At 37.9% G+C, this 13,730-nt stretch overlaps 1 protein-coding gene across 14 annotated transcripts in view; it reads left to right on the forward strand.

Moving 5' to 3' along the window:
* The window catches only part of LOC128861696 (PAN2-PAN3 deadenylation complex subunit PAN3), a 44,908-nt gene that overhangs the window by 6,077 nt on the left and 25,101 nt on the right, over positions 1-13,730 (forward strand). For 4 of the 14 annotated variants that reach the window (XM_054100015.1, XM_054100014.1, XM_054100016.1 and 1 more), the window contains exons 2-3: positions 4,707-5,032; positions 12,801-12,877. In XM_054100015.1, coding sequence (XP_053955990.1) covers positions 4,999-5,032; positions 12,801-12,877 — 111 coding nt within the window. In that variant the 5' untranslated portion in view covers positions 4,707-4,998. Of the gene's footprint in view, positions 1-3,756; positions 3,856-4,598; positions 5,033-12,800; positions 12,878-13,730 lie in introns of those variants that run through there. The other 10 variants (XM_054100009.1, XM_054100008.1, XM_054100019.1 and 7 more) reach the window with 5 other exon arrangements.

Here is a 13,730-nt window from a genome sequence, read left to right on the forward strand (position 1 = left end):
TTTAAGTTGATAACAGGTATTTAATTGTATGTGGTTTTTATTTCATAGATTAATATAACAAATATAAATAATAGTTCAAAGATGTTTTGGAACTTAAACTGGTGGCAATAGAAACAAAACGGATATTGATACCATTAAAATTGATACTACCCAGAAATATTTATTTTATTTATTTATTAATTATTATTAAAGCCAAAACATACAACCATAGGTTATTTTTACAATGATTGACCTTAAGAATAGTTGACATAAAAGGATTAACAGTAAAATCAAAATTAAAATTAAAATTACAGATAGTAGTAAAGAAGTATAAGTTGGAGAAAGTATTAAAAGGAAAGTAAGGTAAAAAATAGTGGTAGCAGGAGTAGGGATTAATGGGAAGAGATTTAAAGTACATTCAGCAATTTTCGGCAAGATAGCGAAGCAATTTATTTTTGAAACACGAGCTTTCTTTTATACGTTTAATTTTGTAAGGTAAGGTATTCCAAAGACGGACAGAGAACACAAAGTATTGACGTTCAGTCACCAAACAACTGTATTTCATCGGGACTATGTTTAACGAGCGGCAGGACTTTGAAGGCATAAGTCGATCTGTGAGGTATCTGGGTTTTTGAGTGTTTATGATCTTGTGGAGTAAAACTAAACATTTAAACCTAAGCAAGTCGTTAAAGGATACGGAAGCAATTTTTTTCGCAAATACTGAAATATGGTCATAACGTTTTTTACAGTACACGTACCTAGCAATGTTGTTATACAAAACATTAAGCTTACTACGACACACACTATCACAAGGAGTATATAACTCGCAACCATACAGTAACGTAGGTAACAAATACGTTTTAGCTAGTAGCAGTCGAGTGTTTACTGGTGTAAAATATTGAGTTGTCCATAAATTTCGGAGCATACCATAAACTTTGCCTATGACAGTAAAAATGTGGTTGCTCCATGTCAAAGTTCTATTAAATGTAACCCCTAGATTTTTAACATTGTCGACATATTTAATCTCAGCGCCATTTAGTTTGACTTGTGTATAGCCATCGAGCTTGATATATTTTTTGTAAATAACGATGCATTGGGACTTATCAGGATTAAGAATTAACCCATTTTCAGAAGCCCACTTGCTTGTGAGGCTCAAGTCAGAATTCATATTGCTTATGCAAATATCAATGCAGCTAATGGGACAACTAACATATAATTGAACGTCATCAGCATATACATGGACATCACTATATTTAATCACACCGAACAAATCGTTAATGTACAAGACAAATAAAAGAGGGCCAAGGATAGAGCCTTGAGGTACACCTCTGGTTACAGGGAGAAAGTTTGACATGGTATTATCACTACATACAGCTTGTAATCGGTCACTAAGATACGTTTCTATAAGAGTCAAGGCCGACGTTGAAAAGCTAAATAAGTTTTTAAGCTTCAGAATTAAGAGCTTATGGTCTACGGAGTCAAATGCCTTTGAATGGTCAAGTAGAGTTAGAAAGGTCACATGCCTTTTGTCAATGTTGAGCCTTATATCATCAGACACTTTTAGGAGTGCTGTGGTGCAGCTCCTACTACATCTAAACCCCGACTGCAATGTGTTCACCAAGGCGTTGCTATTCAAAAACGTGTTTATTTGGCGATGCATAATACGCTCAAGAACTTTGGATAAGAACGGCAGTATTGCAATCGGGCGGTAGTCTCCATTCGCTTTCTTAATAGGTATGATTTTGGCTTTCTTCCAAGAGTTGGGAAAGATTGACGTGGTTAAGACGGTATTCAGAGCATAGGTAAGATATTTTAAGATCTTTGGTAACAGGCATTTTATAAATTTTGGATGAATTCCATCCAGACCGGCCGCATTCGACTTGACACTAAGTATGGACTGTACTACCTCACAATCATCGACACATTCAAAACAAAAACTGGACATCACAACGTTAAGATTAGAATTGTAATTGTCGTAACATATATTATTAACAGAGCCGGGCAAGCGCACAAAATTCTCATTTAGTACATTTACATTAACATCACCTAGATCTAGCATAGGTTGATTTTTGTTCCCAATCCCGATCGCACGTATTTTGTTCCACGTCTGCTTCGAACCCACTACAGTACTAAACTGCTGCTCATAGTATTTTAGTTTACTCAATCTAATTGCTTTGTTAACATCTCGTCTGCAAGCCTTAAAGATGTTATAAGTTTCCGAGGTTCTGAAGCTCTTCCATTTGCGATACGCTTTGTTGCGTTTGCAAATCAAGTGTTTAATATGGTTGCTGAACCATGGCCGGTTTTTATCAATTACTGGTTTGTGTACAAGTGGTACGAAGCGGTGAAAGAGCGAGCTAATGTTTTCTTCAATGAAGCTAATTTGCTCATTACTAGATATTAAGTTATGAATACATTCCCAGTCAATTTCCTCCACAGCCCCTTCAAGAAGCTCATAATCTATGCGTAGAAAATCACGGTATGAATAGTATTTAGGGTCATGGGTCAGTTGGAAGTTAAATGTCATGAAAATAAGATCGTGCTTAGAAAAACCTGGCACAGAAAGCTGGTCAAATAGGAGAATTTTAGCGGTATCGTTAACAAAAAATATGTCTAGCAAAGAGCTGCTAGTTTGCGTGAAATGTGTAGGCATAGAGCCGTTAACGGGGAACAAACCCAAGCTCCGCATGGCTAACACGAACTCATTTTCACATAGCAGGTCGCTGTTAAAATCTCCTGCTACAACGATATTATTATAATTAAGAGACAAGTTTTCGATGAAATCAACAAACGATGCGTAGGCGATGTATTTGTTAGGTCTATATACACAGCCAATGAGGAGTTTGTCATACTTAGTTTTAATTTCAAGGAAAATATATTCTATTAGGTTCGTATTTTCCGAGATGCACTTGAGGGAGCAAGACAGACTATTTTTAACAAACACTGCAACACCGCCACCACGCTTGGCTCTATCTAAACGGAAAGTTTTATAGCCATTAACACAAAACGAATCGTCATTATGCCACGTACAGAACCACGTTTCAGATACACACACAACATCTACATCAGATGTCTCAAAGATATATCGAAATTCATCAATTTTAGATGGCAAACTCTGAGCGTTGAGATGACATATTTTCAGTCCAGACTTTAGCCTACTTAGTACGCGAATCATATTAAAAGTGGTATCTCTGCCCGTGTGAAACTGTTTATCCTTACCTATCATTGGTGAGGGAAGTAAAGAAGAGGACATTTCATATAAGACCCTTTGAAACCCGAATATTACCGAATATGACAGGAAGTATAGTTAAAACAGGAGTTAAGAGAAAGTTTAAGTAGCGGAAATAGAGAATATGAATGGAAGAGATAATAAATAAAAGGAGAAGGACACAATTTATTTTTATTGAACTAAGTAGTAAGATGTTATTATAAGAACTGCACAGTATTTTTCTTTCAAAAAATTCTGTATAAGTATCAATACTATCATTGTTAGTTACTAATTCTTCGATTTCCACAAAATTATTTAGTACGATGAAAATATAGAAATATATACGATGCAAAAAGAACTTAGAGATTTTATTAAAAATCCTGTTTAAATTATCGAAATTTACTCAATAACCACTGTGTCCACCATGATTGTCAATGACTTTTTTATTCAATTTGTCATAGAATTGATAATTCTACTTGCTACTTGCTACTTACGTTATATTTACTATATTTCACTGCAAGAGTTATACGCAAATTACCTATTTTAGTGGCCACGCGAAGTTACACTTTATGAAAATAACCGAATCTGTGCAACCTGTCCTTTAAACTCACAGCGAAGCAGAGGTGCGATTTGTAAAAAAAGCGAAATTTCAATAATAGCGGCACAAGGTAATTGATAGATAAAGGGAGCGTACCTATTTTAATGACCATATGTGTATATAAACAATATACCTGTATAAAAGGATAAGGATTTCGTGGCTTTTTTACGTTATGCCTTTTTTTCTGTGGGCCAGCAGATTCTTTGTATAAAGATTTTGTATAGGTATGGGTTTAGGTGTTTTGTCCCGGAATTGGAATCATTCCGCCCCCAGACAATGACCCTCAAATTGTTTCACAGTGTTATTAATCGATTGATCTTATATTTTTTTTAGTTATTGGACTTTGCGACCCTCCGTTTTGCTGCTTAGAATAATTTGTTGCTTTTGTTTTGCACACTTTCAATTGAAGTATATTTTGCTTTTGTTGTTGCATTACTCCTATAATTTCGTGGATAATAAAGTAACAATGCCTAATTTATGTCTCAGCTATTAGTGTAAATACTCTTAGGTATACAAGTTTGTTTAGTTGAGTTTTTTGCTTATAAAAACGGCTATTGAAATTGTGTGAGCTTTTGTTTTACACGACACTGTGTGTATACTATTTATTTGTAATATACGTAATGATATATGTACGTATGTATATACATTTAAAGCTATAACGCTTCGAAGATAATTACGCAATAAGTGCATACACACCTATGTAAATGTATGTGCTTAGAAAACATCAAAACTCTATTTAGTCAATTAATGTAATTTCCGTGAATCTGTACTGATTGATCAACTTCTTTGTACAACTTTGTTGGTACAATTAAGTGCGAACTGGAAAAGTGTGCAATTTATATCTTTTGTAGTTGGACACATACGTGCATATGTATATAAGTATATTAATGCATATGTGTGTGTATATTTTTGTACACAAAGTTTGTCAGAACACTCGCTTATCAACCGACCATAATAAAATATGATGCAGTTTTGCTCTAACGACGGTCAAAATACCGAAATCAAGTCATAAAGATAAAACAAAAAAAAGTACAAATAAAAACACAAACAGCAGCAAAACGCAAAACTAAATTAACTACAATACCAACTAAAATAAAAAATATAAAAATCCTAAACGAATTCGGCCAGGATTACTGCATCAACGAAGACAAAAAGCGGCGAAAACTCCACGCTGCCGACAATCCCCTCACTCGTCAGAGTGTTGTGGTGAAAAATGTCAACGTTCTTAAATAACTTCTTCTCAGCAGGTAAGTGTGCTCAGCGCTATAGAAATGGAAATATCGTAAGATGAAGACCTAGGGATCAGTTTGCTAAGTGAGTTAAACTCTAATGAATTTTACCAGTCGGATTCCAGGCCACTGGTTCTAAACATATTTATGTGGAAAAGCATAGGTCCAACGGAATTCGCTTACCGTGCAAAGGTTTTCAATCTGTCCATTGTCACTTTTACTATCCCTGAAAAGTGTGAAGCAGGAAGAGTGGTCACACTACTAATATCCTACTGATATCTGAGGAACCCACCCTCCAAGAGGAGTCACACTGCCCGATATCTCTCCTTTCCTCAGTACGGATGGCATTTGAAGCCCTTTTACTCCCGGCCTTCAAGAAACACCTGACCTCAGCCACACATCAACATAGCTTCCGTAAAGCGTGTCGCACTTAGTACCATAAACATGCGAGCTTAATCTACATAATGAGGCGTTGTTGTTGTCTATAGTCCCAGTTAAGAATGTGTTACCGTAAGAATCACCCTAATAGGCCTTTGCTGAAGACTGTGACACTTCCTAGGCATGTTAGAAGGCATATAGGTACATGACTTGGCTGACCACACCCGACAGCGTTCGGGAACAGCCGTAAAGCTTATAAAGCGACTATCGCACATTACATTTATTTAATTATTATTTCTTTAACCATTATAAAATTAAACTTAGGGTGTAACTGTTTGCAAATTGTCTTACACTTTCATTAGCAAATACGAATGTACGAATTGGGGAAAGAGTGGCTATTGGCAATATTGATGCTTCCCGCTCTCTCACATAAATTACTAAACTCTTTAACTTCGTCTTCATACCATTTGCTCACTTATTATGGCCTTACGTTTACAGGGCGCTTTAGAAAGTTATTTCTCTTCCTCTTAATATTAACAAATGCATAAACATTAATACATGTAAAATATTGAGGTGATCGGTTAGTTGGCCCTAAATGTTTGCTACAAAATGTGTGTATCATTCATACTTTTAAGTCAGATCCAAAGTGCAGCCGAATGTAAGTGTGTCACTTGCTCAACATCGTGTAGGCGTCAACGAATGTGCCCAATGATAGCACTCATTTGCTAGTAAATATTATACTTATATACATATGTGGACATACGTACGTATGCATGTCTCCAAAGAGTTGCTTCGTGTACATTATTTTACTTTTTTATAAAACTTGCTTCTTTTCCTTCGCGTCTGCAATAACTTCGGTTGTTATTTTGCGGTAAACGATTTGGTTCAGCTGTTTCTCGACTCATTCGCACGTGTTTCTATATGTATGTATGCCTACAAGCATACAATATTTTATTTAATTTTGTTGTGTTGCGCTGCCCTGACCTATTTGAATCTAATCGATGCAAAATTTTCCGCTATAAGAGATCTGGATTCGAACTCGGCATTTGATTAGTTTTCTCTATTTCAAAACTAATTATTTTAGTTTGTTAGCATTTCTATCATTTAAATACTTATAAATTACATAGCTTTTTATTCCAAAATCATTCATTTAAAACTTCAAATGATTAGGGAAGTTACAATATTTTATTTGTGCGATTAGAGTACTGATAAGTTTGAGTGGAGTCCCTACGATAATTTATGAGGTGCCTCTTATTACATTTATTTTGCTGTAAGTGAATTTGTTTAGGTTTTCCAAAGTTTCTTTTTACGATTTTTTCGCGAAAAGCTTTACCGATTTTTAGGGATAGCCCTTCGATCTGCGAGAGCCCGTGACTATGCAGCCAGATATTTGCAACGAGCCGAGCTCAGATGCTTGTTAGGACCCTTGGGACCTTAACGGAACGATAGGAACTTACAGGGTTCGACACTCGAAGTTTAACAAATTAAAAAGTCCATAAATTTAGTTTGGAAAATTACTTTTATTCAATTCAAAGTAAAAAATGTGTGAAAATAATACAAAATTAAGAGTCAATTTACTTTTCCTCGATATGACCACGTTATGAAGTTCGGAAGCTCAGTTTTTTTTAGCTATTCTTGGTCCACTCGAGCTTTGTGAGACGGTGCCGAATCCTGTTGAAAACTCCATGGTCTGCCACCTGCCACCGAAATGCTTGTCTACCCACGGCTTCAAAACAACCTCCAGAGTACTTTCCCGATAATATTTCGAATTTACCTTGACGCCAGGCTCATTGAAAACGATTGGAGAGCGCCCATCTGCGGTTACAGCGTCCCAAACTATTACCTGTGGCTGTGGCTGGGGTGCTGCCTCCTGATGGCCAATCGATGACTCAAATTCTCGTATGAACGGTCGGTCAAATAAACTCTGTTTTGGGAGTTTACGAATTGCTCAATTTGAAAAATTTTCTCGTCAGAAAACACATTGTTCGCAAATTGACCGCTTTCGGCCAAGCGAAACAACTCCTCCGCTCTCTCAAGCCCGACTTGTTGCTGCTTTGGTATGAGATCATGTTCCTTTTGGATATTGTAAGGCTTCACTTTGAGATCATTTTCCAGTATGCGGCGGATGCTACGGTCAGATATTTTGAGTTCTTTCTCCATTTGGTTGGCACTTCATCGAGGATTTCCCCCAAGCCACTTCTTCACTTTTTGCGTGACGTTGCAGTCTTTTGATGATCACCTCCATGACGTTTCCCGGTGGTAGATTTATCATTGTAACGAGTAATGGGGAGATAAACAAAAACTTTATTAACTTTAAGGTGCTCCAGCTCACGAACAATCGCTGGTTGTGATTTTCCAGCCAAATATAATGCAATCACACTATTACGTTTGAAACCCATTGCAAATCTTCTTTTTTCGCGTTTACTCTGGTGTTGTAATCATTCGCTGATCATAAATGATGTTGCTGTAGAATCAAAGTTAAGACAAAGAATATATTAATTTTTTTATTGACCTTTAAAAAATTATTCCGACAAATATTTCATATATTTTGTTGAAAAGAAATAGAGAAACCCCCTTTTATGGTATACTAGCAAACCCGGCCCGCTTCGCTGGGCACACTAAAATAGAATAGATATGGTTTAGAACAGAAAAGATATGGTTTTCATATTATTTATTTCTTTATTCTCATACTATTTATTTATTTATTCAATACCACGTTTTGGTCTCTATCTCGAGACCCTAGTCACGGAGCGGCATGAAAAATACTCTGAACTAAAGCATTCACCAACAGCTTCCATTTGATACCCATATTGAACATACACATCCGAAGGTTACCTGAGTCCACGTTTTGACCTATATCTCGAGACCCCTGTCACGGAGCTGCATGAAAAATACTCTGAACTAAAGCATTCACCAACAGCTTCAATTTGATATCCATATTGTACAAACACATTCTAGGCTCCATGTTTTGGTCTCTATCTCGAGACCCTAGTCACGGAGCGGCATGAAAAATACTCTGAACTAAAGCATTCACTAACAGCTTCCATTTGATACCCATATTGTACATACACATCCGAAGCTTACCCGGGTCCACGTTTTGACCTATATCTCGAGACCCTAGTCACGGAGCGGCATGAAAAATACACTGCACTAAAGCATTCACCAACAGCTTCCAATTGATATCCATATTGTACAAACACATTCTAAGGTCCACGTGTTGGTCTCTATCTCGAGGCCCTAGTCACGGAGCGGCATGAAAACTACTCTGTACTAAAGCTTTCACCAACAGCTTCCATTTGATACCCATATTGTACATACACATCAGAAGGTTACCCGGGTCCACGTTTTGACCTATATCTCGAGACCCCAGTCACGGAGTGGCATGAAAACTACTCTGTACTAAAGCTTTCACCAACAGCTTCCATTTGATACCCATATTGTACATACACATCCGAAGGTTACCCGGGTCCACGTTTTGACCTATCTCTCGAGACCCTAGTCACGGAGCGGCATGAAAAATACTCTGTACTAAAGCATTCATCAACAGCTTCGAATTGATATCCATATTGTACAAACACATTCTAGGGTCCACGTGTTGGTCTCTATCTCGAGGCCCTATTCACGGAGCGGCATGAAAAATACTCTGAACTAAAGCATTCACCAACAGCTTCCAATTGATATCCATATTGTACAAACACATTCTAGGGTCCAAGTGTTGGTCTCTATCTCGAGGCCCTAGTCACGGAGCGGCATGAAAAATACTCTGAACTAAAGCATTCACCAACAGCTTCCAATTGATATCCATATTGTACAAACACATTCTAGGGTCCACGTGTTGGTCTCTATCTCGAGGCCCTAGTCACGGAGCGGCATGGAAAATACTCTGAACTAAAGCATTCACCAACAGCTTCAATTTGATATCCATATTGTACAAACACATTCTAGGCTCCACGTTTTGGTCTCTATCTCGAGGCCCTAGTCACGGAGCGGCATGAAAAATACTGTGAACTAAAGCATTCACTAACAGCTTCCATTTGATATCCATATTGTACAAACACATTCTAGGCTCCACGTTTTGGTCTCTATCTCGAGGCCCTAGTCACGGAACGGTATGAAAAATACTCTATACTATAGAAATCATCAACAGCTTCCATTTGCTACCCATATTGTACATATACGTCCGAAGGTTACCCGGGTCCACGTTTTGACCTATATCTCGAGACCCTATCTACCAATAGGTATTCAAACTATACGGAAACCATCTTCAATACCTACTTAACAATGTGTGCAAGTTTGGTTTAATTCGGTTTAAAGACACGGCGGGTCCACGTTTTGGCATATATTTCGAGACCCTAGTCATCAATAGGTATGAAAATTACCCCACATTAAAGCACTTATCGACAGCTTTCATTTGATGCCCATATTGCACATCCACAACCAAAGGTTACCCGGGCCCACGTTTTGACCTATATCTCGAGACCCCAGTCACGGAGCGGCATGAGAAATACTCTGTACTAAAGCATTCACCAACAGCTTTCAATTGATATCCATATTGTACAAACACATTCTAGGGTCCACGTGTTGGTCTCTATCTCGGGACCCTAGTCACGGAGCGGCATGAAAAATACTCTGAACTAAAGCATTCACCAACAGCTTCCATTTGATACCCATATTGTATATACACATCCGAAGGTTACCCGGGTCCACGTTTTGACCTATATCTCGAGACCCCAGTCACGGAGCGGCATGAGAAATACTCTGGACTAAAGCATTCACCAACAGCTTCCAATTGATATCCATATTGTACAAACACATTCTAGGGTCCACGTGTTGGTCTCTATCTCGGGACCCTAGTCACGGAGCCGCATGAAAAATACTCTGAACTAAAGCATTCACCAACAGCTTCCATTTGATACCCATATTGTATATACACATCCGAAGGTTACCCGGGCCCACGTTTTGACCTATATCTCGAGACCCCAGTCTCGGAGCGGCATGAAAAATACTCTGTACTAAAGCATTCACCAACAGCTTCAATTTGATATTCATATTGTACAAACACATTCTAGGGTCCACGTTTTGGTCTCTATCTCGAGACCCTAGTCACGGAGCGGCATGAAAAATACTCTGAACTAAAGCATTCACCAACAGCTTTCATTTGATACCCATATTGTATATACACATCCGAAGGTTACCCGGGTCCACGTTTTGACCATTTTCCCGGCAATTATTCGAATTTTTCTCACCTTTTAAACCTTCCCTAGACCTCCACGAATAATTCAAGACCAAGATAAGATAAATCCGTTCAGCCATTCTCGAGTTATAAGCGAACATAGGGACAGATTTTCACATTTATAATATATATATAGATTTATACAAACTTTCCAATGAACTCACAGTGCTTTTAAATTTTGCGGAACAATTTATGCTATATTTGTTTGTGTAGACGTAAATATGATAACAGAATCAGCAGCGATGAACGTCTTATAGGTTTTTTAATATACTGTCCAATTGCTTTGCTTTTAGACTGGTTTCATTTTCTTACAGTTTTATACTAACTTTGTACCATTGAGCTGTGATTGCAGGCAGCAAAAACACAAACCAAGTTGCTTGGCGAACGACCACTTGGCATCGCAATCAAGTGCTTGAAAACTGCGACAACTTACTAAACCATGCGACTGATTGCTATATCCATAAGTACGTGGGATGCTACTCACTTCTGTGTAATACACGTCGTACTGGACTGCCGCTGGTTGCAAATGTCGATCTGCATTTATACTTAGCCGCAGTGGTGGCAATGATAATTATATAGCGAAGTGATATATCAGCGACACAGGCAGTGATTGACCCAACCTTAGCGAAACCACTCTGCCAGTCTGATAGCTTCGTTATCAGTTGCTCTAAAAGAGTCAAATTCATCAGGTGGTATTCACATTGTGAAAGGGAAACGCCGAGCTCTTTGCAACTGCGCTCGTATTAACAAATCATGCCGATCGAAATTGAATTCCAGTTCTGTCATCCCTTTGCAGACGTCTTCGGGATAAATGAGCATTGACGTCACTGCTCGCGTGGTATTACCTTGCAACGCTTCTCGCATTCTCATAAGGATTTGCTCATCATTATACCTGAACTCTGTTGTAGAGTTTGTGTAGTTTGCTGAAAATAGTGGCCATTCCTCTAAATTGGCGGCGGACCTTTCTACGAACGAAAATCAATTTAATGGGAATGTATGTGGATGTTTATGCTGCTATAACAACAACAATGACGTAGATGCGTTCATGCCATTGGTTGAATTCATTTCCATTTGTTGACGTAGCTGCTGGACTAAGAAAACGAGAAGCAAAAAACGAAAAATCACTAGCATACTAAAATTGATCCTCTTGCACTTCAGAGGATCCGAATAGAAACTTGCAGTTAGAGGTCAGTGGTCGAAGATTAAGAAGTGGACTTAAAAAAAATTTTACCTCCAACAACAACCAAAAACGTCCCGTGCAAACATGGACGTGGGAAGAATAAAGCTTGCGATACCAAGCACCAAAGCGAGTCTCTTAAAGATGATATCAGTAGCCCAGCTGATTTTGTTTTTCTGTCGCCGTGAACATTCGGATGCCAGCACAAAAGGAAATGACTAAAAGCCTCAAATGATTGTCGGCTGTTAGACACAGGTCATCCTTTTCCTTTTTATTTTCTTTTGGCGTGACATTTCAATGTGCAAATCGTTGTTGTTTGTCTAGAGCCGTCACCTTTAATGAATTCCCCTTGCTAATTACGATAAAAATACAAACAAGCATTTTTGGTTTACTTTAGATTAGGTAGAATTCGATAATTTTACACATATTCACACACTTCTCCAACCAATCGTTGTTTGGTAACGAAGTGACCAAAGCTGATAGATTACATGGTTTGCTCTTTAACTATGGTGAAATAGAGAATTGTGAGGGGAACTTTAGCTGGCACGTCACTTGGGAGATTCGGCAGCCGAATTCTGCACAATCTTTTCACATGTATTCTCACACTCGTCCAATCAGTCGTTGCTCAAACAGCAACGAAGCCGCATAAGGAGGGTCTGGTTGTTTTTTCGTATATCACCAACACAATCTATTTATTTATTCGTAAACAAACCGCTGTCATAACCCCCGTTACAATAGCCAATTATCTGATGTGTTCGAAATCGCTGAGAGTCGTCGGTTAACGGTTTGATCTTGGACACACCTCTAAAAATCTGTCCGCCATAGTCTGAACAACTACTGACTGTATTCAACTAACCTCACTTGACACGACTCGACCCCAGTGTTATATCCAGGACCTCATCTCTGTTCGATGTTACAAAAATTGGCTCATTGCCACGGTTGCTTATAGCCATAAATATATCAACATATTTTATATAATTCTCTGCATATCTTTTCAGATACAGCTGCAATGGATCCTATCTTTTTCCCCCCTTCGAACGGTATTCCTTCAGAGAGTAAACTTGCAACATATATGGTGAGTTATGCTATTTATCTTTGTTTTAATTTCGTTCTCTAAACTTTTAGTTAAAGCTACAGCAAAATTTTATTCCAAGTTTCAACGAAGTACTTCGTACATCGTCAATTGAGCTAAAAGTTATATTAAATCTATTAAGTCTAAGTCTTTCTTACATAATGCACTCTGAATTAATTGTGAATTTAAAAGCAGATAATCGAACGATTAGATACAATTAAGAATCAGCATACTTATGTATGCGGGGAACCAAAACATGCAGCTATTTTCATAAGAATAGTTAAAAGTGCTATTTTTTAACGATACTCGTACTATAACTTTCAAACAGCCTGAAAATGTTAAACATGATACTTCGAAGTATATACATACTTACATATACTATATGTAGACCCAAGCATTGCATGAACAAAATATTTCACTATTTAAAAAGTAAGCGAGTAGGTAATAATCGCTGGCAAGAAAAGAAGCAAGAAAGATTCGTTTTTAGTATGATAATCCAACAATCGTTACTTCTGCCGCGACAGTTACTGCCGTGTTACGTGTTAGTAAGTGTTAAGTATTGGTGGGAAGCGATCGCGCGTGGGCTGATACAAACACAGAGTTAAGTATACGAGGTGTGTTCAAAAAATAAGGGTGTTTCAAATTTGGCTGGCTACGTACATTCGACTTTCGATTATTTTTATTTTAATATAGGTGCACTCGTCTCGAAGATATGTTCACGGTTTTAGGAATATAGCATGTGTAGTTTGCTTGTGAGAGGCATAAATAAGACAAGAGTTTTGCGGGTTCGGCGACTTTCTGCTATCGACATCATTCAACAATTCCTGAGCGATGCTCCTGCGACGTGGTTTTTGGT

Source organism: Anastrepha ludens, chromosome 4 (assembly GCF_028408465.1).
Source record: "Anastrepha ludens isolate Willacy chromosome 4, idAnaLude1.1, whole genome shotgun sequence".
Lineage (NCBI taxonomy): Eukaryota > Metazoa > Arthropoda > Insecta > Diptera > Tephritidae > Anastrepha > Anastrepha ludens.